General features: G+C 45.9%; 1 protein-coding gene across 4 annotated transcripts in view; it reads left to right on the top strand.

Moving 5' to 3' along the window:
* RAI2 (retinoic acid induced 2) overlaps positions 1-23,580 on the top strand; it is a gene marked incomplete at its 5' end in the record, with an annotated part of 42,574 nt that extends 18,994 nt beyond the window's left edge. For 2 of the 4 annotated variants that reach the window (XM_079313218.1, XM_079313215.1), the window contains one exon: positions 21,398-23,580. In XM_079313218.1, coding sequence (XP_079169344.1) covers positions 21,503-23,161 — 1,659 coding nt within the window. In that variant the 3' untranslated portion in view covers positions 23,162-23,580. Of the gene's footprint in view, positions 1-1,488; positions 1,508-6,361; positions 6,482-21,397 lie in introns of those variants that run through there. The other 2 variants (XM_079313217.1, XM_079313216.1) reach the window with 2 other exon arrangements.
* Between the last annotated feature and the right edge of the window lie 3,333 nt (positions 23,581-26,913).

Here is a 26,913-nt window from a genome sequence, read left to right on the forward strand (position 1 = left end):
GGGGCAGTGGTGGGTGGGCTGGGGCTGGCAGTGTTTCCCTGGTGCCACACTGCTTCCCTGCTCTGCTGTCGCTGCCTGCATAGGCAGGTCCTGGAGCATCCTCACACACATTCTCTGGCAGCTCTAAATTTGTAGCCAAGGTTTTCTTACCTAACTCCTGTTTTTTATTTCAGCCTGGTCCCTATTGCAGCAGACAGTGAGGAAGTCTGCATTAAAATGCTTCCTTCCATCCGTCTGTCCTCCCCTCCTCCCAGCCCTATCCTCCTTGTCCCTGGAGGAAACACTCATCTCTGCCAAGATCCTGCCTCACAAAAGTAAACAATATGAAATTACAATAAAATGTTTTGATTTGCTGGGCCTGACATTCAGAAGCTGCACAACAGAGACTTACAAAAAAGGATATTCTATAGATAGCCAGTGTGAGAAAAAAATAAATCTTTCATATTGGGCGTTATTTAGATCCAAGCATCAGGGCAGTGTGAATGGGGAACAGAGGATTTTGTTGCCAAACCTGAAGGTTCTTAGGAGGTTTATGCTGCAGCATCTGTCAGCAGCTTTCTGCCTGGCATCTGCAGTGACTGGCCTGTTGCACAGTAATGTCAATATTTGGGACTCTTGTCTCTCTGTGTGTACATGTACTGTTGTTGCTTGATGCTTTAAGACTGGGTAGTGTACTGAAAGCTCTCAGAAGGAAATAGATGAGCTGAAAGTTGTTTCCTCCAGGGCTGCTCCTTATATCTCAGAAAAAGGCAAACAGAAGTGGAGGTGTAATCCCTGGGAGATGAGCTTCCTTGGGCTCTTGTCAGTTTAGCAGGCTGGGTAATCTGCACTGTCATCAAGATTTGCAGATTAGCTGTAGTGAAGCTAGTTGGCTTTGACATTTCATTAGGGAAGTTTTCCGTAGTTTTTCATCTTCACTCTTGGGGCTCTAAATTATGGCTGCTGTAGCTTTGTTATGCTTACACCTTCTAACATTTATGCAAGTTGATGCTGGGGCTGCAAACATCTTATCTACTGAGGATTTTTAAAATCATTGCTTGTTTATGGAAGACTAACTGGGTCAAAGGCTAATTTTGGGAAGGATCCGCTTTCCCCAGTGCTAACTAATAAATTTTCATCTGGATATTGTAAATTACCCAACCGTTATCTCCTGAAATGGGGATAAAAGCAAACACCATTTATCCTATAATCTGCAAATATTTTGAAAAGTGAACTGGCATATCAATAAAAGGGCTTTATCACCAAGGTCTTATGAAAACTCTTAAGGACTTTTGTTTAGAAAGGAAAATGTTAAATTTAGATACAAGAACTGTGCAGATGAAGAGGGAATATGTACAAGTGACATCATTGTAAATTGTCTCAAGGGTTCAAGGGACTGGGGAAGGACACTGTGTCCTGAAGTCACTCCTCCTCAGAGATGTCTCTGCTGATAAGAGCCAGTTGCTGTTCCTTGTGACAGTGATCGAGGGGGACAAGGCAAGAGATCACCCTGTGGGCTCCTGCAATGGTGAGCAGAAATGGGGATGTGGCCTGGTTTATTTATGAGGGCTGGACGTGCCCTCACTCTTACAGTGCTGCAGAGGACAGATCCATGTCCTTGGAGCTTCAGTTGCTGTCCCTGCTACTCCCTCCCTCTGGAGTCCCTTTTCAGATGCTCCCTCTGGAGGGTTGCTGCCCTGAGCGCCAGGAGTGTGTGAGCCTTTTCTAGTGGGAAGGGTGAGCCATGGGCTGTGTGAGCTCTGGGCTGTGTGAGCCATGGGCTGTGTGAGCTGTGTGTGCTGTGTGAGCTGTGTGAGCTCTTTTTCTGTGAGCTGTGTGAGCCCTGGCTGTGTGAGCTGTGTGAGCTCTTTTTCTGTGAGCTGTGTGAGCTCTGCTGTGTGAGCTGTGTGAGCTCTTTTTCTGTGAGCTGTGTGAGCTCTGCTGTGTGAGCTGTGTGAGCCCTGGCTGTGTGAGCTGTGTGAGCTGTGTGAGCTGTGTGAGCTCTGCTGTGTGAGCTGTGTGAGCCATGGGCTGTGTGAGCTGTGTGAGCTGTGTGAGCTCTGCTGTGTGAGCTGTGTGAGCCATGGGCTGTGTGAGCTGTGTGAGCTGTGTGAGCTCTTTTTCTGTGAGCTGTGTGAGCTCTGCTGTGTGAGCTGTGTGAGCTCTGCTGTGTGAGCCCTGGCTGTGTGAGCCCTGGCTGTGTGAGCCCTGGCTGTGTGAGCCCTGGCTGTGTGAGCTGTGTGAGCTCTTTTTCTGTGAGCTGTGTGAGCTCTGCTGTGTGAGCTGTGTGAGCCCTGGCTGTGTGAGCCGTGTGCTGCAGGGTCACACTCTGGGGACAGCCAGGAGGGATGTGTGGCACAAGGCATTCCAGGCAGGGATCAGCAGGACACCAGGCACCACTTTGTAGAGCTGTGTGAGCCACACTCACTTCTTGCTTCCTCACTTCTGCCCCTGTCCCCTTCACTGGTGCTATCTCACATCCTTTGCCTCCTGTCCCACAGATCCTGTCAACAGTGGCACGTGGGCTCTGGCACCTGAAATCCACCTTAACACACTGCTTTGTACTTTTGTTGCAAAACCATGAGTGAAAGGCAGAGTTTAGTTAAAAATTATTTACCATGCTCTACTCCAGCTGAAAAATCCAGAGTTAACCTAAGTGGCGGATTGTGTATCTTAGGGTTTCAGTGATTTATCCATCAATTATGTCATTGTAAACTGAAGGTGAAGTTACACCTTCCTAAGTATGGGATAACAAATTATTTAACCAAACTTCTGCTGGGTACTTCTGTTTGAATTACTTTCAGTGGGAGAAAAGGATACAGCCAGTAAAATCATCCTGGACTGGCACCTTGCAACTGCATAGGTTGGTTTGGGATAAATTAGCAGTTCCTGTAGCATGTATTCCTGTGATCCAAAAAATGGAGAAATCTAAAAATATAAGTTTTTGTGTGTGTATGTGCCCATGTGGGCATATAGACACATGCTGTTCCTGTCAAAGGTAAATATCAATTCTGATTATCTTAATATTGATGTAGCAATTTAGAAATAGCTTTCCAAGAGTAGGTGTCTGCAGTGTTACATTTACCAGCATAATGAAATCAGACAAGTTTTCAGTCCATAAATCACAGTACAGTATTTGCCATTACAATTTCTGTGCTTGTACTGAGCAAGCAACACTATCTAAAGAATTTTATTTAATCACAATAATGAAATTGAAAATCTGTATTGACTCTTCTTTGGGTCTTTCATGTTCTTTTGTGCTTTGACTTGGGAATAGATTTTGTTTGTCTCTCAGACTCTATTTCCATAGTTACTTTATTTGTCAGGTTGAAGGCTGTCTGTCAAATCTTAAAATTTTGTGTCATAAATATCAGGATGCTCTTTGTGGTGTTTACTGGTTGCAGCATAACACTGGCTGCACATTTTCTAATAATCTTCATTATTGTACTTATTTGAGAATTTGGAGCACAAAGTGGGTCCAGGCAGACCACAACAATCTTTGTCTTCAAGACAATGATAAGAATTTCTTAATGGCTTAGTAAGAGACAACATAAATTCAAAGTTGATTTTTGGTCATCACAAGAAGTGCTAGGAATGGCTTCAGTGTAATATTCTTTCCTTCTAGAAAGCAAACTGCAGGGAGATCTGTGTATAAGATGGACTGCAGGCAGAAAATAGAATATTTTTTTCAAGAACCTTAAACATTGTTCTCAATATATTTTCATTCACAAATGCAGCTCCTGCAGTTTTGGCTGTGAACAATTTTGCAGCTCAGACTGTGGAGATGCCCTGGGCCTCCACTGCTTGCCAGTGACTTTGAGGATTCAATCCAAGTCAGACCTTCACAGCTGGATTGTGGAGAGCCCATGGAGGCCTGTAAAATAGCATGATCTGCCCAAGTGCACCTGTTTGCATGATCTGGCTTACTGTGGTATGATCAAGACAAGCCTATTCTTCTCCAGCTTTCACAATTACACAAATGGATCACTTCCTCCATTGTGGTCAGAAGAATTTTACATCCATTTTTGTCAACTGTTATTGAAGCACAGTAGACATCCCTCAAGGAGTCTTAATTTCTGCAAGATAAGGGCACTGCACAGCAGCTCTTTATTTGTCCCTGCTTTCTGCATCTTCCCTACCAAATTCAGTTTTCCCCCACCTCTACTTCTAGTGTTCTCTTGCTGCTTCATTCATCTTTTCCCTTAGGTCAGCAGTTCTAGGTTTTCTTCTTCCATTCACCTCTTCATCTTCCCTACATATTTCTTTTCAGGGAGGGGGAGGAGAGTAGTTGTTCATTTGGGTTTTCTGTTTGGTTCATTTTTTAATGCCCAGAATTCTGTTTCTTGTACTCTGCACCATCTCCACTTTTCATAGCAGCACCATGTGCATCCCCAGAATTGCATTCCCCAAACTCTCTGCTGATGCCACATTTCCATGTGCTAACATTTCCTTCCATTGCAGCTAGTCTTAGGAGTAAATCATGAAGCATGTCAGCATAGTGGCCTTTCCTGGGAGGAGAGTCAAGTTTGAGATGAGTGGTGGTGTTCTGCTAGGAGGTGTTTGGTGACTGCTATCAAGTGGTCCTTTGATCTGGAGACAACTCAGAGGTCCCCACAGTTCTGTGATACAGATGTCAGAACTCTGCATCCTTCCCTCTCTTTTTGCTCCTTGCATCAGGTTTTTGGGACATGCTCTGCCTTCTGCAGGTGTCTGACCTGCTTTCAAAGGTATCTGCATCTCTGGGGATGATCCAGTACAGCTCTCTGAAGCTTTTGCACCAAAATCCCACCAAGCTGAATGTAGGGCTTCACAACCTGTGGGGCCTGATGTTAGGGCCAAATGTTTGTTCCATAAGGACCAGCAGCTGACTTCCAGGGCACTTGTAGAGAAAGTGATTATGCCTACTGATAAAAACCCAAAGACAGCATTTAATTACTTCTTACAGCCCTATTTTAAGGAAAGGGTTTCCAGTGATCTCAGATCATCTGAAGAATCATGTGGCAACCTCATCTGGCAAATAGACTGAAAAACACATTCAGATGCTAGTGCTCACTCATCAGCACAATGAATGTCTCTGGGTTAATAATAGCTCCCTTTTTTCTTCATTTATCCCCCAAATTTACTCTCTAATGGAAATCATGCCTGTCACATGTTTAAAACAGATTTTCTTCACTGGGCGCATGGAGGAAGGTAAAGGAAGTGATAAATCTCTAAAAAACAATATGATAAAATAAATCCTTTCTTACTAGGGGGCCAGATATTGAGATTTTTACTCTTTTGGAGTCTTGATCTGTAGCTGGCCCTGCTGACTGTGAGACGACTTCTGCTGCAGCAGAACTTGAAGTGCCAGAAACTGCCCTCTTGCAGACACATGGGAGCCCCAAAAACTGAAACTGTAGGTCATGATATCCAGTGAGTAACTTGTCTTGCAACAAGGAATAGATTGAAGGAACTGGAAGAAAAAAGAAACAAAAAGCAAACCCCAAAAACTTGGTAGAAATTGGCCCTGTCTGAAGCAAACTAAGGAAGAAATTTGGGGGTTTGAGCATTTATGTCTTTCCTTTTCTGTAATAATCTGAAGGAAATCCATTACCCTTCCTACCCACTTCAGACACAAGAAATATTCTATACTTAGTTATTTCCCCTATTAGCATCTGATCGATGCAGGATTGAATTGCCGACTACACGCTCATTCCTTTCCTCCCCGTGTTGCTGCTGTTTGGATATGGGGAATAATTAAGTGAGGATCAGAGTGATGCAGCTACTGTAACCTAATGTTTCTGTCACAGCAGTGCCCTGCTGATGGATGGGCTGTTGCTCAGTTTTCTGTCCTGGAGACCACGGGGCAGGTTGGGGCGGGTGCTGAATTTCTCATCCCACTCCGGTGCTCAGGCATCCCCTGGCTGCAGTTCAGCAGTGATGGTTATCTCCCAGCCTGCCCTCCTCCCTTGACCAGAAGAAAGGGAAAAGAGGAGGAAGGCTTTTGCTCCTGTGGGATGAGCCACTCCAGCAGCAGCCACAGGATGCTTTCTGCTTGCAGTCCTCCCTGTTCCGTGGCAGACAGGCTTCAGCTAAAATAAACCAGTATTCCATGAACCTTTGAAGTGCTCTTGTCTTCTCTGTCACTTCCCTGTCCCTGATGGGCAGTGTGATGCTGAGGGATGTTGCCTTGCATCACACAGATGTGCTCAGCCATTCAGGCCATTCAGCCTCCCACTGCATTCCCCATGTGAGTGGCAGCTTTGCCTTTCCTGACCAACATCTTCCTTAGGGTATTTTCCAAGACAGTGGAAAGCTAGAGCCATTGGAAATGCACAGAGCCTGCTGCCACTTCTGGCCTCTGAACATCCCTTCCTGCTTTCTCTCTTTGCAGATTATTTGAGTAGATCTGGGAGCAATGCCACCAAAGCAGGTTGTCTTCTCTGCCATCTCTGATGGCCACTGTGCAGATTCAAGTGTGGCCTCTCAGCCGGAGCTGGCACACACACCAGCAGTGCTCCAAGTGAGCCAGATGGACTGCCACAGTTAGGAATCACATCCTTATTCTTGATTTTACATCGTACAATTAAAGAAAATAATAATGTTGTAATGCTCTGGCTTCTCTTTTCCCTACTTGAAATTGCCAGTTACATGAAATAATTGGTGATGAGTCCAGAAACCCCCAAAAGCCTAAGTGCCTTTTGAATGAAATTGCCTATAGGTCAATTTTCTTCTTGAATCAGTCCAAAGACTTTAATTTGATTATGCTGGGATCTTTACCCTCCAAACAATATAATTCTTTTAGTTTTAATTAAAGAATTTTTTCCTTTGCACTAGACCGATTCTTAACTGGCTTCACTAAATCTTCTTATGCTGTAAGTAGCAGTGACCCAGATAAACACATTTAAAAACACAACTACAGAAACTCCAGTATGTTGCCTTTGTAAGACACAGAAAGAGAAAGACTAAAATAGTTCTCTACAAGGGTAACAAGTAGCATTATACCTTTAAAAGCAGATTCATGAATCAGTTTAAATTTTTCATATTACATGTACAAATCTGTGTGAAATAAGTGTTGCTTAGTTTGGAGTCAGAAACTTAAATGAGACCTATGAAAAAAATTGCTTTTTCTTTTTGTGCATGACCTTTTGCATCATGACAAGGCCTTTTGAAAAAAGAGGCAGTAGCTGTGTTTAAGAATGTGTCATAACACAGCCACACTGTCAGGACCATATAGACAACTAGGTTAAGGTTGCATTTCTGTTTTCCTCAGTTTGTGACTCTGCAGCTGCAGTGGCTTTTTGATGTGAAGTCTGAGCTCTGGTTCCAGCTAAACCCAACCTGATGCCCACCAGCCATGTAAAGCCAAGGTCTGGAGAAAACAGCTATTCTTCACTGGCTGTATCAAGGGTGTTGCCAAAGGGCTTTGTTTAACATTACATGGTTAAGCCCTTTCTAGGGTCCTAAAAATTGGTTGATGAAATAAGAGGATAATGCCCCTTGTTCCAGATGCACATTTTGTGTGTCAGTGTGTGTGACAAATGCTGCCCAGGATGCTGTGCTACCAATTCACACTGCTGTTGGAGTGTGCTCCAGCTGCCTTGCTCAGATCTGATTGCATGTAAGCACTGCTGCTCCTGGAACAAATGTGACCAGAACTTCTCCTGGCAACTACTGCCCAGGTCATGAACAGCATGGAAGGAGTTGATGGAGCTCAGGAGTGCTCAGACAGCTCTGCATGGTGGGAAGCTGGACAGGGAGAGCCAGGTGCCAGCAGGGCAGCCTGTGGGGTGTCCCTTGGTGAAATGCAGACCTTTCCACAGCTTTTGGTTTTGTGGGTTTTTTTAGACGCTGGTATTGGCTGTGTTTACACAAAGAAGAAATATCTGCTATGGGGAACAACTGAATAACAAACAGCCCTTAATGAGCATTGAAGATGCACAGAGACCTAATCCCTCAGTGCCTCTTTAGACAGCTAAACCCAAACATGTGCTGGCTGCTGGGGCCTGGAGAAACCTTCACCCAGAGCAGGGGCTGGATTGTCTTTAACCACTGTAAGGACTGGGCAGGGTTTACTGGGTGTTAATTGTACTGGGTGTTTTGGGATCTTCAAAGACCCACACCCCCCGTTCAATTTACTTTGGTAGCAGTATGCTCTCCTGCTTACTGTGGTTAGCACTGAGCTGTAAAATTGTTATTGTCAGACAAAAAGTCAATGTATTTTATTGATTCTTCATGCTTTTGCAGCATTCTGGTGGAGCCTTTCCACTGGACATGGAGGATGCCTTGGGGTAGCAAGATGAGTGTGAACTGGGATGCATTCACCATGGCTGCATTCCATGTGAAGCTAGGAGTGCTGGCACTGACCTCAGCAGTGAGGTCCATCCAAGAGCTGCCATCTCTAGAGTAATCACTAGAGTTAACCTGCACAAAATGTTTTCTGGGAAAGATGGCCCTCTCAGTTGCATCAGCCAGCCATGGAAATGCAAGTTAGTTGTTGCAGCCTGACCTGTCCTCCCATGGGGAAAGCTGTGGATGCTGAGTTCAGGGCAGCTCTGATGCCTTCTTGTTGTGGAGCACATCTTGAGGGAGTGGATGGTTGCTACACCTGCCTTGGTGTCCACCCTGCCCAGTACAGCCATGGCCAGCACTGTCTGCTTGGCTTCTTGATCTGTGGACCATGACACGTTTTCAGGGAGGATTCAGTTGAGGTCATAAAGGGTTTGTGCTCACCAGGGAAGAGCTGTCTCCTCTGGTTTGGTCTGTGCTGCCCAGATGTTTACCCAGCTCACCAACACTTTGGCACATGAGCATGTCCACTGACAGGCAGTAAAAACAGTGGTTTTTCCTGGTTGCTGCCGTAGCTCTCAAGGCTTCTTTTACAACCCCTGTAGTGGTGTGGCTTGTTCCTGCTGTGCATCTCATATTGCAGACGCCTCTGGTTTCCCTCAGCCACCATCCTGGGCAAAGACAGGCCAGCAGCAGCCCCTGGGACCCCAGTGTCCTGGCACACACTGCTTTGGTACCTCACAGACCACCCATCCCTGCATGTGGGGTGCCTAGATAGGACAGCTCAGCTGGAGCCATAGAGTTTCTTGGGGTAGCATGGGACAGAACCACATTTTGCATGCAGAGGACTTGAAAGGTGCAGCAGTCCTTCTGGTCAGCAACTTCACCCCTTGAGCATGGGGCAAGTGCAGAGACCAGATGCTGACTGTCCCACTGGAAGGGATGGTGGAGAGCTTTTTCAGGTGGCATCTGCCCACCCTGTGCCAAAAACAGGCTCTTCAATGAACATAGTTGTTTTCTTTAACATCCCACCAAGAAAATACGGAATATTTTGTAGGTCTTGGGTGGTCTTGCTATTTCTATCTGCAAGGGTGTCATTTTCATAGTCAAGCTTGCTACATAAGCATTTGCCTGAAGCAAGAGAAGCATGTGCCATTTCTCACAATTTACATGGGCTTTAGGCAGTTTTTATTCCTTAAAGTTACTATAGAATTAAGACTACTTCCTCCTTGTTTGCTCATCTCCCAGGCTGTGTTGTGTCAGGTACTTGGAGCTGCAGGAGCTGCAGTAGTTCAAGCCCTCAGTGTCCATCGCTGTTCCCCTGGCCATACCCAGTGCACCCACACTGAGACAGGGGGAGGGGATCACTCACCCTGGGGACAAGTTGCAAGTACAGTACAAGAAAACTTAGCTCCAGCTACATGAAAAATGTTCATGGAGAATATATCACTGCCTGAAACAGAGCATACATAAAACACAAGAGACAAAAGTGCCCTCAGACCCCCTTGCTTAGAGCTGCTTCTCAAAAGGGCTTCTATGGGGCTGACCTTCCCCCCAGCCTGCTCTTACACTGCATCTGTATTTGCATTAGTGCAGGAGACAAGGGGAAACAGCCTCAGGCCCTGTCCTCCTGTTATTACAAGGATAAGTTCAGATATGGTACAGCCATGGAGGCTTTTATTTGTGTGTTATTTGTTTGACTTTCCTAAAGGGAGAGCCTGTGAGAAGTATGTTTTTCTCTAATAGAGCATCACCTTACATTTTCATGGCAGACAGTCCGCTCTGTCTGCTGAGGTGGCCTGAAGAATCAAGAAGTTTAACAGAAAAAAAAAAAAAAATTACTTCAGAACTGCACTTGTTTGGGGTTTTTTTGTTAGCTCTATTCTTCTTTAATTTTTATTTCCTTTTCTTTGTTGTTGGTGGTAAAGGAATGAATCTACACAGTCAACTTTCTTCCTCCACTGCCTACAATCCATGTGCCAAAATTCAGTTTTTTGAAGAACTGACTGTGTGAGGAACTGATGCCAGGCTGCAGCCCTGTGTGCCCTTACATGCTGGAGTGCAGGACCTCCTACACCCAGAACTTCATTGCCATAGAGCAGCATCACCTCAGCAGCAGAGCTGAGCCACAGTCATGCTGTGAGCTGCATTTCTAGACTGCTTGCTGAGGCTGAGCTGAGCAGCCAAATTTGAAATCTCCCAGTCAGATTTATTGGAGAGGGCTGGTGACGTTCCCCAGAGGACTCAGGATCTGTGGTGATGGATGACGCCGATCCATTAACGTCGTACTCTCATCTGGGAAAGATGGAATTGTCGTTCTGCATCCTGCAGTTTCCCCAAGTTTTTCTGAACACATAATAGCGCACATTGCAGTGGAAATTACTGGTGAAAAATGCTGCAGTAAATATGTCAGGGGCTCTATATCCTATGGCAGTGTGCTTCTCTTCTGGAACCGTGCAGCCGTCATTAAGATAGGGGAGGTGATAATAACAAAATTTGGTATAGTGCACTCATCATGATGCATGTTCTTTTCAAGGGTTTGATGGAAAAGTGTGGGCAGGACTGACCTTGTTTCCTCTTGCAATAAGCATGTGCAAAATATGTTCATGTTGACTTGTTCGTAGAATCAGGAAAATGCTATTGACTTTTACCTGCAATAGCAGTGCAGTTTTTATAGCACTGGTTGCCCTGCCTACATTTTCTGAAATACAGCCCTTTTCCTCTGAGGAGTCTGAGTCTGGACCCCTGATGACAAAGAGCATTATTGCTTTTTTGTGTAGTCTTGTCATAGTTTGGAATAGTCTCACCTCCCTGCATTGGGAGCAGTGTGTTGGTCAGAGCTTGGATACCAAAGCAGCTGGAGAAGACTACGTTGAACTGGATAGAAGATCTTTCTTCATAGAGCATTAAATTAGTGAAATTTAGACAACATTTACAGTTAGGCTGACTAGAAGTGCTCCAGCAGCAGAGAAACATGATGAGGAGAGAGGATAAGGCTAGAGGAATGCACCCATAAGGAGTGGCCAGCAGCTATTCTGAAAGGGAAGGCAGCCCTGTGTCTCCTCAGTGAGGGTGTATATGCATGTGTGCCCACTCATGAGTGATTGCAGGGGTAAGTGGAACCCAAGCTGAGGTCTGTGCTTTGTGCTAATCATGTGCCAAAATAACTGCATGCCCATGAGACCTCATGACCATGAGACAGTCAAGAGGATGAGGCAAAAGGCACAACAGAAGTGCTTGCTTGTATGCATGTATTGTAGGACATTTGTAGGCACTACAGGTAATGCAATTTATTGCAATCTGTAATTACAGAGAGACCTCAACAAATTAGAGAGATGGGCAATCACCAACCATATGAAGTTTACCAAAGGCAAGTTCCAGATGCTGAACCTGGAACAGGGCAGCCCTGGCTCAGTGCATGGACTGGGGAACGAGGGGCTGGAGAGCAGTGCCACCAAAAGGACCCTGGGGGTCCTGCTCAATGCCACGTTGAACATGAGCCAGCATGGCAGCCAGGAGGGTCAGCCCTGTCCTGGGGGGCATCAGGCACAGCTGGGCAAGGGAGGGGATTGTCCTGCTGTGCACTGCACTGGGGCGGCCTCACCTCCAGTGCTGGGGGCAGTTTTGGGCACCACAATACAAAAAACACATTAAACTGTTAGAGAGCATCCAGAGGAGGGCAACAAAGATGGTGAAGGGTCTGGAAGTGAAGCCATGTGAGGAGCAGCTGAGGTCACTTGGTCTGTTCAGCCTGGAGGAGATTGTGGGGAGACCTCATTGTGATCTTCAGCATCCTCTTGAGAGGAACTGGAAGGGCAGGTACCGATCTCTTCCCTCTTGTGACCAGTGACAGGTCCCAAAGGGGGCTTCTAGAAGGGCAAAAGTGGTCATTGTTGAGAGATTTTGAGGTTTTCATGTTACATCCATCAGCACCATCATGCTGCATCTCATGCTGGTGTTATTTTGAATTCAGTCAGAATTCATCTGACATCTTGCGCATCATGGCATGGTGGAGAGGTCAATTCTCTTCAAAGTATAGCCAGGAAACACTTGCTACAAGTGAGAAAAGGATGTGTAAAATTATGTGAGATTCAAAGGAAAAATGCTTGATTTTTTAATCACATCACAGGAGCCTTACATTTTTTTGTCTCTTATAAGCAAAATTCTTGCAGTGGTTAAAAAATTTGCAGGGATGAAAATAAGGGGCAATTTTTCTTGAAAGTTTTTTCCATACATACATTATGAGGTATGATGCTGCTTGAAATCTGCTGTGTGCATACTTTCTGTTGAGGATTAGTGTCATTGTGTAGCTGAAGAAATGTTGGGCTTGGCTTATGAAAGTGATGGGGAGGGAGAGAAGGAGAGTCAGTCTACTAAATCTGAAACTATGAGCATAAACTTGATTTTGGCAAGCTGATGGAACATTTGGTTGCTCATGCTAGTGGGGAAAGAGAGCATTAAATAACCATATTTTGCACAGAGGGAGGGAAAATTCCTCTATCCTTTGACTCCCCAGGCAACACTCCAATACTCCTGCACCTTTGTATCTGCCTGTGCTCCCAAGTGAGACCCTGTCCCACAAGAGAAGATAAGCTGACGAGCCCGGTGTTTATTGTCAGCTCTTCATCCCTAGATCTTCTCATTTGTGACTATATCTGTGTCATAGGAGCCACCAGAGCTCTGGGCAGCAGAAAGGGTTTATCCCTTTCAGGCCATGGTGGCAAGTTGGGTGGCACACGTGTGTGGGTAATCACCTGCACGTCCTTACCCGTGTTCTTAGGCAAGAGTGTGTGTACATCACCAGAAAGGATCTGTGAGCTGGAAGCTTCCATTTTTCACTTGGTCTTGCTTTTCTTCTCATTATTTATTTATTTAAGCCAGGCTATATAAGGACAATGAGAGGCTATGTGAAAATGTGGCTTTCAGTTGATTTAAGATGAGTTACAGAAGTGTTGGAATTTGCTATTCTAACCCCATGGCTTTATAATACAGCTGAGGTTAGCCCTATTCCGGCCCTGTCTGCACCAAGAAAAAGTGGTTTTTAACTGGAGCTGGTGTGCTGTAAGGAGTGGATAGGAAAGGGTTTGCAGTCAGTCTAAAGGACTGGGTCTATCAGGGCTGATGTGGTACTAGAGGCACCTCACATTGTTTACTGGGTTTGAGCTGGTGAAGCTGGTGTACTCCTCGAGGGAGAAGTCTGGTGTGCTTCACTTTTGTGGCTATTTGGGAGACAGACAAAGGGGTCAAAATCATGTTTGTTTAACAGGGAAAAGTCCGACGTTCTGCCTGCAAAAGTGCAGAACACTTAAATAGCAATTTAAGAACTGATTTTCAACTTTACCTCACTAACCTGTTGGCTGAGACCTCTTAACACATCCATGGTGGTGTCCCTGTCCCTCTTACCAGGAGCAAGACAGTCACATCAGCAAGAAGAGATGGACTGTGGTTGGCAGACTTTGCCACACTGATGCTCATCCGATGCTGGAGAAGATCGAGTGGATGTGGTAAAAATATCTGTGCTTGGGATCAGTGGAGAGAGTCAGGACAAAATAGGGAGCTGAGTGTCTCAGAGCAGTGAACAAACCTCCACTGGGGAACTAAGAGGCTTCGAAGTCATTTGACTGATATGAAACTTGGAAATCCTGTGTAAGAACTGAGATGCTTTATGGGCTGTTTAATAAAGCACTTGACTGGGAAAGGAACAAATATTTTATTAGGCTGACACTGAGTGCTCTTTGTTTCAGGTTTTGGGGGGAAGCAGGACTGGCAATTATGTTTAATTGGTATCCTTTTCCTCTTGTTATCATTGGTGTATTGATTGCTGGGAAAACAAAATGCGTGGGTTTTAAAATTTACTGTAAAGTAAGGCCTCTCTTGTTTGTTTTGTTTAGCTCTGTATATTCAAACCAGCTCATTTTTCTTTGCTTTGCTGGCGAATATAATGTTTTGATTGAAAATTATACTAAATAATCAGTTAAATGGGATATTTAATGACAAGAAAAATTCTTCGAAATATTTTTTCCCATAGGAAAATTATGCACTTCACTTTTCGAGCCTAAGAATGCTAGCATGAATTTGCATTCTTCTTGTGATCATACTACAAAAGTAAATACATGGGTGCAGAACATGCATGAAAGCTGTGGAGGTTAAGGTATAGTAAATCTCCGGAGCTCTGATGCAAGGCATACAGATCCCTAGAGTAAGTTCAGTTTTTCCCTCATATAGTTTTAATTTAGATAGTCTTAGACTAGCAGTCCATTGTCAGTTTTCCTTCCTGGGAAGCTGACCTACTGTATGAGAAGAAAGCCTGGTAGATGAGAGTAGAGCAGTTGATAATGAGGAAGGCCTTTGTGTCCCATAGGCACACAGCTGAAGTGGGGGCTGGATGAGCAGACAGTGGATTGGAAACTGGTGGAACCAGCCCAGCAGCACAAAGTCTAGTTGGGTTGGGTGACTGGGATGTCTCCAGAGGTCAGTGCTGGGTCCCACCCTGCTCAGCCTCTTCATTAATGATCTGGATGATGGGCTCAGTGTACCTGCAGAAGTTTGCATATTACACAAAACTGGCAGGAGTGCTGTTACATCAGAGGATCTTGCTGCCATCCAGAGGGACATCAACAGGCAGGCTCACAGGAGCCTCGTGAAGCTTGCCAAAGAGAAGTGCAAAGCCCTGCACCAGGGGAAAAGCATCAGTGCATGCCATGGGTCACCCACCTGGACAGCAGCTCAGCAAAAAGGACCTGGGCGTCTTGGTGGACACCAAGTTGACCACAAGCCACAAAGATGATGGGCTAGAGCATCTCTGCTGGAGGAAGTTTGGGTTTTTGGAAGGTGCTGGTGAGAAGATAGTCCCCCAGGGCTATGCAGGCAGCACCTTGCCATGGTAGGTGCTCAGGGCTGGGCACTGACACAGCCGTGTATGGGGAAAGCTGATTTAAACAAGTACTTCTGCAGTAACTTGTCTTCCCAGTTTGAACAGAAATTGGGAGCACAAAAACTGCACCGAGTCAGAAGCCCCAGCTGGGTTGAAGGGACATCACTTAACACGTGACTCAGCAGTAATTATGGCTGGCAAATTTATGTTTGTCCTCCACATGTCAGGTGTAATACATCAGATTTCCATACACTGTCTCCACCTCAGAGTAAGCAAGTTGATGCTGTTCAGGCATTTGTGCACAACACCAAACATAAAAAATAAACTGTGACTGTAAAAGTTTTATTTTCCAAAAGCTGGTTAAAGTCCTCCAAGCATGACAGTTTAGAGACTCCAGGAACAGGCCTATGCTGCTGATATGAGAAATATTGAAGATTTGGGAATAGCAAGATCAATCTGAAATAATTGCAAGATAGCCCTGTTTTTATAGTTCTGTCTTACATGTAATACTATATATGGTGTAAGCAATGGTCCTTTTGTAAGCAGAGCTCATCAGTTAAGTGTTACAACCAATTAGTGAAATAGTTTGTGTAAAAAACAAGTAAAAGATAAAGGAAAAGGCATCCAGGAGTACAGCAGCAAGTGCCATCTCCCCTACGCTTAGGGTATGTCACAGATTCCACTGCAAATGTAGGGAGTTTTGTGAGGCTTTCAAATTGGGTATAAAAATTCACTACAGGTTGAAATTTGTCAGGAAAATGTTCTATCCCTTCTGCAGCATTTATTGTCTGTCTTGTATATATTGCCCTTGGGAGTGAAGGCACTGGTTTCAGGCCTATGACAGGATTTTTTTTTTTCAATTGCACTGATTTGTTTTTAAATGAGAAAAAAGTGAGTTCTCTTCTCCCTGGAATGGATTGCTAACTACAAATTGTTGACAACAGCAATATAGTTAGCAAATATATGACTCTAAGGTGCTCTTTGCAGGCGATTAGCCTGTGCAATAGGCAGACCTATGGTGGTATTTATTCAGCTGAACTATTTAAAAGACTGAAGTACCATCAGTTAGTCAGGCTGCTGCATTTGAGAACGATCATGCTGTGTGCTGAAGCAGCATATATGTATTGTCCACATCCCATCTATAAGGTGCTGTTTTACACTGCTGTAATGATTTCCTTTCTCTCTTGTTTCCCCAGGGCTTAACAGCTTGGATGGGAGCTTTGCTTCTTGAAAGGATCCCCACATGCAGCAGTGGAAAATAAACCTGTTGCATGATTTGCATTGAAGCATTATTTCTCTAGCATCTGAGGTGCTGGTTTTAACTGCTCCATGACACATTCAGCTTGTCCTCCACAGTGTAGCTTCCACAGAGTAAGAAGTGCTGTGAGGCAGTGCACACGTGCATGGTGAACAGGAGGTGTGCAGAGGCATGGGCAGCAAAGGCTGTGGAGGTAACTTCCATACTGACAGTGATACTCTGGTGTAGTCCCCCTTCCCTTTCTGGCTGGTGCCAGAGCAAATCCTGCCCATCTTTCCAACACTTTTTTCTCCTTGCCCTCAATTGATTTTGAATGGTACCTCCTGAATCTTAGGAGTTAATTTTTAGGTGTTTGAGTCAAGGGACTGAAGCAAAAGAGGGAAGAGCTAAACTGGGAGTTTCCCTAGTGCCCCTTAGAGGAGACAGGAAAGTGCATGCCCAGTGATTCCCTTTTTGTGATGGCCAAGCAGTGGTCATTGAGCCCCTTTTTCAGAGGCAGTGGGACTGTGTTTGGGGCCCAGCTGTGAGCTGGCAAGAGGGTGAATGCCAGCTCACCTTAAGAAATATCCTGTGGGTCTCTTCTGCTCTGCCTATCCCATACCTTGGAGGTGTTCACCATCAGCCTGTCTGCAAGCAGAAGGGGCACACGCCCCCCTGGCCTTCATGGTGCCTCTGCACTCAGCTGACATGTGTGGTGTATCAAAAACAGCACCACAAATGGTGCAACACAGGGGGAAGGCAAGCTCACCACTGCTGTGAGTTGATTATTCCTTTCCCCTTCAGTGCTTGAGGATTACAATTCTAGAGGCATACATGGGGTAGCCAGGATTCTCAGTCCCAGGTGCCTGAATGAAAAGGTGAATCAATGGAAAATGTGACAGGCAAACTGCTGAAATAATTTGTGGGTTGCATATGTGGGAGAGCCCACCTGTGTGTTATTTGTAGTAATAGTTGGTATATGAAAGCTCACTTTATTCAAATACATTTTTTCTATTCTAGCAACAAAACACCAGTAATAATATGCTAAAACCTTTGTGTATGGCTGAAACTATAGAGATTTGTAGCATGGAAGATGATTTTTAGTTGGTTGGATCAGTGACATCAAGCAGCGAGTTTTGGGAAAACATTGAAATCCATATCCAACCATAATTTTGTCCCCAAGCAGCTCCAGTAAGTCAAGAATGTTCATTTTCCGTTTGTTACTGTATTTATACTCAAGGGATGCCCTATTTTTCCAGGAGATACTGAGCCAGGCATCCCACAAAGGGAGCACCTAATCCTTTCCCATGGTGTGCACAGTATAATTGGAGTTCTGTGTAGACACGAGGTACAAGCCATGGTACAGATGAGCAGGCAGAGCACAGGGAGAGAGAGCTGTGCTGCAGCCCCACAGGAAGGCACACAGCAGCCCTGAGAAAAGTCTGTTGCACAGCCATCAGCAGGAGATAAAAAAAAAATAAGCTGGAGTTATCACTAGCCTTTCAAAGCATTTGTGTATAGCTAAGATATCATTTCCTGTACAGTCACACACATCATTGCATAGTGCCATGAACTTTGCTCTTATCAGCACCCTGATGGGAAAGCTCGGGTTATTTACAGTAGGGCTTGTTTCAGTGCTTCAAGCTTCTTCTCAGTTAAAACAAACAGCAAATTAAATATAAAATAGATAAGTAGGGAAAGTGAAATTGATTGAGGTATGACAGGCAGAGGAAACTTAAGACATTTCCTCTAGATTACATTACCTCTTTATGTATATTAGATATGTGAAAATTATTTTAAATACTGGATAACTGAAAAATTTATGTTTAGTGAGGCAGCAATTTTTAAGACTCCCAAAAAAACTCCCAACCCCAGTACATGCTTCAGGTGGATTTTTTATTACAGAAGTATAGTATAGCAATCCCTATTAATTGGTATTAATACTGAAATGTAGTGAAAACTTACTTTTGTTTCAGACACTTCCATGAGGATTTAGGGTTTTGTACTTTATGCTATGGATGTAGTATATAAAAAAGGAGCCCAGGAACTACAGAACACCTTTGGACAACTTCAGTCTTTCTTTTGATCTCAGATCTTCAAAGTTTCCTCATTTGAGGCTTGGGGACTTGGATCCTTTTCTCTCTGCCTGCTTACTGACCTTGATAAAAGATTTTTAGTCTAACACATGTTTAGCAGCCCTGGGATTCCCTCCCAAATGAAACTAAAAATAGCTTCACAGGGGGCAGGATCAAGTTGTGCTGGACTCCACTGTACATGGCAGCCAGCTACTGCCAAACTGCAGGCTGTGGGCAGGATCAGGAAATAATTTAAGTATGTATATATTTTTTATATATGTTAATTTTTTTTTCTGTGAGGACATGCTCAAGAAGCAGGTGTACTGGAAGTACAGAAAGGTACACTTCTACATAGGAAAGGTGAGAGGGAAAAAAAATCCACCCCAAACCCATAAACCTGGGTCAAGGGCTGCACCTCACCTTTCTTGTCTCCTTCTCCAACACAGTGGGGCCCTCCCAGAGGCAGTGACCTGACTCCCAACAATGTATATTTACAGATCCCAGGCACATATAGGATTCAGTGTGGAAAACAATATTTGACTGTGCTTTGAAAAAAAAAAAGCCAAGCTTACAGGCTTTTCTCCGTGGTTTCTGAGGGTGATAGATGAGCTCTTCTTCCCCTCATCTCTGTATTTCCTCTGCCTCCAGCCTTGTCGCCTTCTACAGCAGCAATGGGGGAATTTTATTATGTTTTATACTTTCACCTTCAGCAGTGATCTGTCTCTTTCTCCATGGATCCCTACAGAATGCTAATCCCTCAAGTCTCTTACACAGCATAATTTTCATCTTAATTTTTCTGTTTCTCAGTGTTTAATGGGATTGCCAGGGAAACAGGGGGTCATTTCCTGTCCCCACCAGATCATTAATTCTCTATGAAAACACTGCAATCTCACACTTCTCAAGCAAACAGAAACAGTGCAGAGGCAGTGTCAGCTGTGCTGCAGCAGCTGGAGGAGCAAAGATGCTGGTGTGCACTGCAGAGACCAAAATGGTCATTTGAAAAACAGGGAGGGAGAGATTATGTAAGAGCAGTAGAAAATGGCTTTTTAATTCCTTGACAGAAATTATGTCTATTTTTTCCAACTTAATCTGGTGAGCTGTCTTCCCATCATCTTTATTTTTATAAACAATTACTCTTTTTTAATTTTTTTTTTTTTAAACAACACTGGACCAATGGTTTTCTTACTGATACTTGTCACTTTCTGAATAAGGAATTTGATTTTGCTCCTGTTTTCAGCACTTGGGAATCTATGCTTTCCTGTAATCTGTTTCAGCCAAATCTGGAAAAAAAGGAAACAAACAAATAAAATAAACCCAATCCTATATTTGTGAATTTTTTCTACAGAGTATTTCATGAGATGGGAAAAATCCAGAATTACTCTCCTTAAGCCAGCAGCAGGAGGGGAAAATAAATTACTCTTGTTTACTTTTAAAAATCCTTTTTAAGATAAATTATTAGTATTTCACCTAAGCAGCCTTGCTATCAACTCCTGGAATTTCTGTAGGTATTCCTGTGCTCACTGTAGTATCTCACTGCCAAATCCAAGGATTTACAGGTCTCAGGAGAGATCTAGTAGATTTCCCACCTCCTTGCCTTGGACATTTTTTAGCCTCTGTTTTTGGGCTTTTGGTTTTCCCCTTTTCCTTGACCTCTTTGCAGGTTTGTTGATCTTACGAACATCTGGACCAGCAAATCATTTCTGTAAGCACTGCAGCCAAGGAGTTCTTTACATGCTCTTAGATCCAGGCACATCCCCAAGCCAGACAATTTCAGTTTCAGAGTGGTGCTGCCCTCCCTGTCACCTCTTGTCCTCCCAGTTCCAGTGTGCTGCAGGACATGGGGATGTGCCTTGTTCCCCTGGGCCAGGGTAGCCAGGCAGTGGTGATGGCACATCATCTCCTCAAAGGGAGCAGGATTCAGCTGAGCTCTGCTGGTGAAAAATGTACATTTGGGGTGTGCTGGTGCTTTCCCATGGTAACACAGTTGAAACTGGACAAGTTTCCATGGTGATTATTACTACAGCAGGATTCTCTTCACACTTCAGAAGAGGCACGGGCAGCACCAGGCAAAGCAGCCAGGTATCAGCCAAAGTCTGCTGGCAGCAGCTCAGAGGGCAAAAATTATTTAACCTTTTAAATAAATGGATGCATAGTGCCATTAATTTGCTGATTTTTTGATTTTTTTTTCCCCAGGGGAGGGAAGTGTTGATCTTTAGGGGAAACAGGCTGCATATTTCACTGCAATCATGAACAGAAAACATCCCTGCCCATTTTTAATTGCCATTTGCTTGGTTGATATAAAGAGTTGGGCTGTCAAAATGGATTTTAAGTTGTTTTGATTTTTTTTTCCCCCCAAGTCTTTAATGAATCAGGTGCCTGGTTCACATTGCTGTCCCTGTCTAGCTCGGTGGCAGGGTGAGCACTGGGGTTTGGATTGGTTTTGCTTTGCCATTCATTGCATGACCATACTCCTTTCTGATCCTACACACAGCAGTTTTGTAAGAAAAAGGGAGAAGTATTGAAGGGGGACAAAGTGCCCTTCACCAATGGCTGCAATATTTTTAGAAATATTTGTTTTGAGGCTTCTGTTGAGTTAAAACAACATGCTGTCACTCAGCTCTGGTGTGCATTGTCATTATGTAAAGCTTTGTTTAAAAATGTGGAATGGGCATCCTGAGTCCTTGTTTCAGGCTGTATACTGAGAGGGTTTTTTGGCTGCAGTCAGTCCTTTAGGCCGTGTTTATGGCTAAATATAAGTTCCTCAAAATGTTTTGCACAACACTCAGGGCTGTATGTATATCCAGCATCTCTGTATATATAGTGCACTGTATTATGGAGCCGTTAGCTTGAAGTGTGGAAACGTTTAATGGCTTTTCTTTGGTGACAGGGTCTTTAAAGGCAATTGCAAATATTATTTTAGGGGAGAGATTTACATGGTGCCTAAAATATGTTTCTGGCTTGCAGGCCAAACTATGTCGGTGCTGTTGCTCCTGGCAGCGGGGAGCCGCCGCGGGTGCCACTGACGGCGATGTAGAGGTGGTGCTGGCAGAGCCCAAGAAGCCCTGCGACATGGAGGAGCTGTACAAGGATGCCCCAAACCTGCCTATGGATGTCACCAACTCACCCTCGGCGATGGCCAACAACAAGCTGGAAAACGGGGTGGCCCAGCTGATCACAGCGGAGGCGTGGAACATCAACTCGGCCGACCTGATGAAGAAAGCCCTTTCCCCGCTGGTGACAGTCCCCGCGCCCTCCATACTGACGCCGCCGGCCGAGTCGCAGAGCGGGGTGGCCCTGAAGGTGGCGGCCACCGTGCTGCAGCCCATCTGCCTGGGGGACAGCCCCGTGGTGCTGCCCATCCACCTGCAGGTGGCCGGCAGCGCAGCCCCGCAGATGCCGGCCACCAACGCTGCCACCCCCTACGTGATGACCACGCAGGGCCCCGTGCCGCTGCCCGTGCTCCTGGAGCAGCACGTCTTCCAGCACCTCAACTCGCCGCTGGTGCTGCCCCCGGGGGCCGCCTGCCCCGCCAGCCCCCTGCACGCCGGCCTCTTCCCCGGCAGCGCCACCCCCGTCGGGCAGCCCCAGCTCCTGGACCCCAAGCCCTCCGGCCAAGCGCAGGAGCCCGTCCTGCCCCCGGTCTTTCAGACGCCGGGATTCGCCGCCGTCCTTCAGGATCTGTTTCCCTCACAGGGTGCCCTGGGCTCAGCCCCCTGTCAGCCGCCGCCCGACTACGCCACGCTCCCACCGCAGGCCTTCAGCTCGCCGCTGTCCCCGCTGGTGCCCCCCGCTACGCTGCTGGTGCCCTACCCCGTCATCGTGCCCCTGCCCGTCCCCATCCCCATCCCCATCCCCGTACCCATCCCTGTGCCCCACGGCGCCGAGACCAAGGCGGCCCCTGACCCGCCCAAGCCGCCACTCTTCACCCCGCACTCCTGCAAGGGCACCCAGACGCCCCTGGAGAAGGAGGAGACGAAGCCCTTCGAGCTCCTGCACCCGCGGGAGTTTCCCCAGCTGAGCCGTCACACCGTCATCAAGATGGGCGGTGAGAACGAGGCGCTGGACCTCTCCATGAAAGGGCCGCCCGCGCCCCGGGCCGGCGAGGCCGCGCCGCCGCCGCCGCCCGAGGACGGGGCGCTGGACCTGTCCCTCGCCTCCTGCCGCAAGCCGGCGGCGCCGCACGGGGAGGCGGCCGGCCCCGGCCCCGGCCCCGGCCCTGGCCCCGGCCCCGCCGAGGCCGGTGCCCACCCCGCGCCGGACAAGCCCCCCGGGCCGGCCGCCCCGTTCGCCCCCTGCAAGCCCGCGGAGGCGGCGGGCAAGGCGGAGGGCAGGGAGCTGCTGCGGCCGCCGCAGAAGTGGCTGGTGGAGCAGGCGGGCAGGGCGGGCTGCGAGCCCAAGGCCGGCAACAACATCGAGATCGTCAGCACCTCGCAGACAGCCAAAGTCATCGTCTCCGTCAAGGATGCCGTGCCCACCATCTTCTGCGGCAAGATCAAGGGCCTGTCGGGGGTCTCCACCAAAAACTTTTCCTTCAAAAGGGACCTGCCCCAGGACTCGGTGCTGCAGTGCTACGATGTGAAGAGCCCGCCCGAGCCCCGGGACAGCGCCGAGGCCCTCAGGAAACCCGTCAAAAACAGGAGCGTAAAGCTAAAGAAAATGAACTCGCCGGAGATACATATTCTTCCAATCAAGAAGCAACGGCTGGCTGCCTTTTTTCCAAGAAAGTAAATTATGGGTTTTTAGAATTTTAAGATTATTATGAGAAGAAGAAGAAAAAAATAATAAAAAAGATGCACTCGGTTTTAAACTCATTTAAAACTTTAAACTATCTTTGTAAGTTATTTTTGGGGGAAGAGGGAGAGGATTGGATGTACAGTCCCTATAAGCTGGGTTGGTTTGGTTTGGGTTTTTTTTTCTGTTTGTTTGTTTTTGATTTTTTTTTTTTGTTACCAAATTTTGACTTTTCACGGGAAACTGAATAAAAAGCAACCTATTTTTCAAGCAGATTGCACATTTTGCAGCTTTAATGGAGTAATGGATGAGTCAGAGGGGTAAGAGCTATTTTCACTGCCATAAAGTGCTTTGATGATGTAACTCTTCATAACAGTCGGAATGGAAATTTCAAAATAAATGTTTGTACGTGCTAATTGCTTGCGGCATTCTTTTCTCATTTCCGAATCACTTTCAGTCCACACAGAAGGTCGTGTAAAAAGTCTGTAAGCTTTAAAACACCGCAACTGACTTGTGATGAGCCTAAAATGTAAAAAAAAAAAAAAAAAGCAGGCTAAGAAAAATTATTTTGTCCCACAGCAGTGTCAAAGAACATGTCTCAACAGCTGCTAACAATGCACCCAAACGAGCTGCCGGAGGAGTGAGAGTGAGTGCTGCAGCCTAGTGCACACCTAAGACAGGTTCACTGCGAGGGACCCAGTGCAAACCATCTCAAGTAATGTTATCAGTCATTTAAAATAGGAAAGCCTAAAAGTCAGGGGAATTCGGTTGCCAGGGGGCAGGAGGGGAAAAATGGATCACATAGTTTTTCCCAGCCTGACTACAGCTATATGGAAAAGCTGTTTATTGCTAGTTTTCTACGTTTGATGGTTGAAATCAATATAGGTAAAAGAGCAGAGCTGTGTAATTTTATCCCTCAGCGTGTACACTGATGTCAATGGAGAAATTTGAATGTGCCATTAAAATAAAAGTTCTGCTAGGTTACAGTTTTGCACTTGTCTCTGGAAACAAGTTGGAGGTGAATTACTGCCTGTCAGCTTCAAAGTTCACACAGCTCACTGGTAAAAAACAGATCCTGATGGAGGCACAAATGTGAGAGCAGGAGGACAAATTTGGTGGGCGCTGCCTTTTTTGTGGCTATAGAAAACTTTCGTTAGAATTTCAAATTACATATTCCTGGCAGTGCACCAGGACTGCCTAAGTAAAAAACGCCATTGTAAAGCCATCAGCTGGATGCCATCACTTGCTAACCGTGCCTGCCTTCGCCTAGCTGCAGCCAGTCTACTTCTAAGACTGCTCTTGGATAGTTTTGGGAAGGTTTTTGCAGTTGTTCATACAATAAGAAGTTGCTCAAAGGAGCAGCTTCAGTGTCTCAAGTCTACTCACACCCATAGGCACCTGCAAGTTTTGATAGCAGCAGACACCAGTTCAGTATTTGGAAAATGAATCTGCACTGTGAGGTTAGGAAGGGCATGATGCTTTTTTTTCATTGTCTGAAGGATTACTGCCTTCTTGCTTAATACAAAAATGGAAGACTTTCACATTAGGCATAGCATCAGTTCTGTCAAACTCTTGCTTTTTAAGTATTTTAAAGCCTTTTATTTTTCCCTGAGGTGGCAGAACTGACAATGTTCGGAAAAGCGTAACGTGTTGATGGATTCATTAATGTTTAGTCATCTGACTGTATTTTTTTAAATATCTTTTTTTCTTAAGTTAAAATACTCAGCTCCTTTTTTTTTTTCTCCTTCCAAGAAACTGCTAATGAAATATGTCATTTGTTTATTGCAGTGCAGAGGCTGAGGATTTCAGCATCCCTTGGGATGACCATCCCAGTTGTCACTGTCCCATTCTATTTCAGCCTGCCCATTCTAGAGTGTCAAAAATCCTTCTGAAAATGTGAAATTTCCCCAGGGCTATAGCAGAGTAAAATAAGGCAGTCACCAAATTGGCTGCTGTCATTTTTCTTTTGCAGTTGACAGAAGCAAGTTCAAAAGAATTTTTTTTTATTTTCTTAAGAAGGGTTTCACACTGGTGGTGGCATCTGCTGCACCAACTGCCCCAGTCCTTGCCAGCCTTGTGTAAGTCATTCCCCACAGCATCCTCAGCAGGCAGAGAGGGCATCCATCCACTGCTGGCCACAGGATAGCTGGGACAGGCAGAGCCTGTTGGTGGCACTGGATGCAGGTGCTCAGCTTTTCCCTCCTCTTCTTCAGAGATCTTTACTGGGAGCATCAATGCTGAGGGTAACTCCCAGCCCACTGCACACAGAGAGGTCTGGCTTAACTGAACTTAGACCACAGGCTCCAGAAACCCTGACAACAAATTAGGCTAAATCAGCTTCATGACATTATAAACCCATACAGGCACTGTCAAAACACCCAATGCCTGGGGATAACAAATTGAGTTTAAAGCAAACTGGTACTGGTTGTAACAGAAGACCAGACCAGCAGCCATGTGGCTGTATCTTGCCCCAGTCTCTTGGAGGAGTAGCTGCAACCTCTTTCTTCTGAAGCAGGGCTGAGGAAAACCAGAGCAGACTCTAATTATCCTAACATCCCTCTCTGCCACTCCAGGACAGCCTCCCCAGCTTTACAGGGCCAGAACAGGCAGGCCCCCTGGCACTGCCAGTTGCCACCAGCATCCCCAGAATGTGTGACACAGGCTGGAGCCACTCCCATGGAAATGGATAAGCAGAGCAGACTGGGCACACCCGCTGCCTGGCTTTTCCATTGTTTTAACTGCAGGGGTAGGGGGGATATTCTCAACAGCACCTTCCCAGGAAGGCTTAGGGCAGCTCACACTCCCTTAGCCTGCTGCCATTTCATGCAACCCCAAGCTTCAAGGCTGTGCCATGGTAAGAGGATCCACACACTGGCACCTCTCCTGCTGCTGCACTCTGTTGGGCAGATGATGCCAAGTAGGGACCATTTGCCTCCCACCACCCTCGTGTGTGAAGCACAAGTCCTACATCCCATCAGCACGGGGGAGAAGCAGCCGTAGAAAAAAGTACTCAATTACACCAAGATTGAGCACTTTCACCTCCTCCTCTTCCTTGCCTCTAGCAGCAATTACAGATTTTGTATATTGGGCCATTAATTTTCTACAAGGCTACATTTTAACTGCTTCTGAAACTTCTGTATGAGGAGAAGGATGCAGAGCTGCACTCATGATAATACAGAGCTTCCATTTCTGGTGGCTGTTAATGGAGACATTAATACCTCCAGTGAAGTTGAAGGGAAAGTCATTAAGCTGTAATGGTAGGAGGAAGACATTTCACAATGATGAGTATATGTGCAAGAGGGAAAGAGAGAGGAGAGGGAGAGAAGAGTCATGCTCTCCCCTTGTTGGCTCCAGTCTCCATGTGCCTTGGACTTGGGGTGTGGAGTCTTATTAAGGGGTGAGTGAGAGGGTAGAAGCTTATGAAGAAGGTGTGGTTATGTTACTTTTGCCTCTGCTCTCTTCCCTGTTCAGGTAGGGGCCTTTGCAGGAATCCAGAAACGGAATCCAAGACAGGCAGAAGGGCTGCACATCCCAGATGAAGGCATGGAACAGGGCAGCCTTGGGGGCAGGAGTGCTCAGATGTACCAGCTTTCCTACAGCCTTTCCCCTGTGCTGCCCAAAGCACAGCTCCAGGACCGGGGTGCACAAATAAGGCTTCCACACGTGGAGTTAGCTGTTAATTATTCCAAAAGAAGGATGAGCAGGTTCTCAGATAGGAAACTTATCTGGAGTAGGTGGTTTCTAGGTTG

This window comes from Erithacus rubecula (assembly GCF_903797595.1).
Source record: "Erithacus rubecula genome assembly, chromosome: 1".
Classification (NCBI taxonomy): Eukaryota; Metazoa; Chordata; class Aves; order Passeriformes; family Muscicapidae; genus Erithacus; species Erithacus rubecula.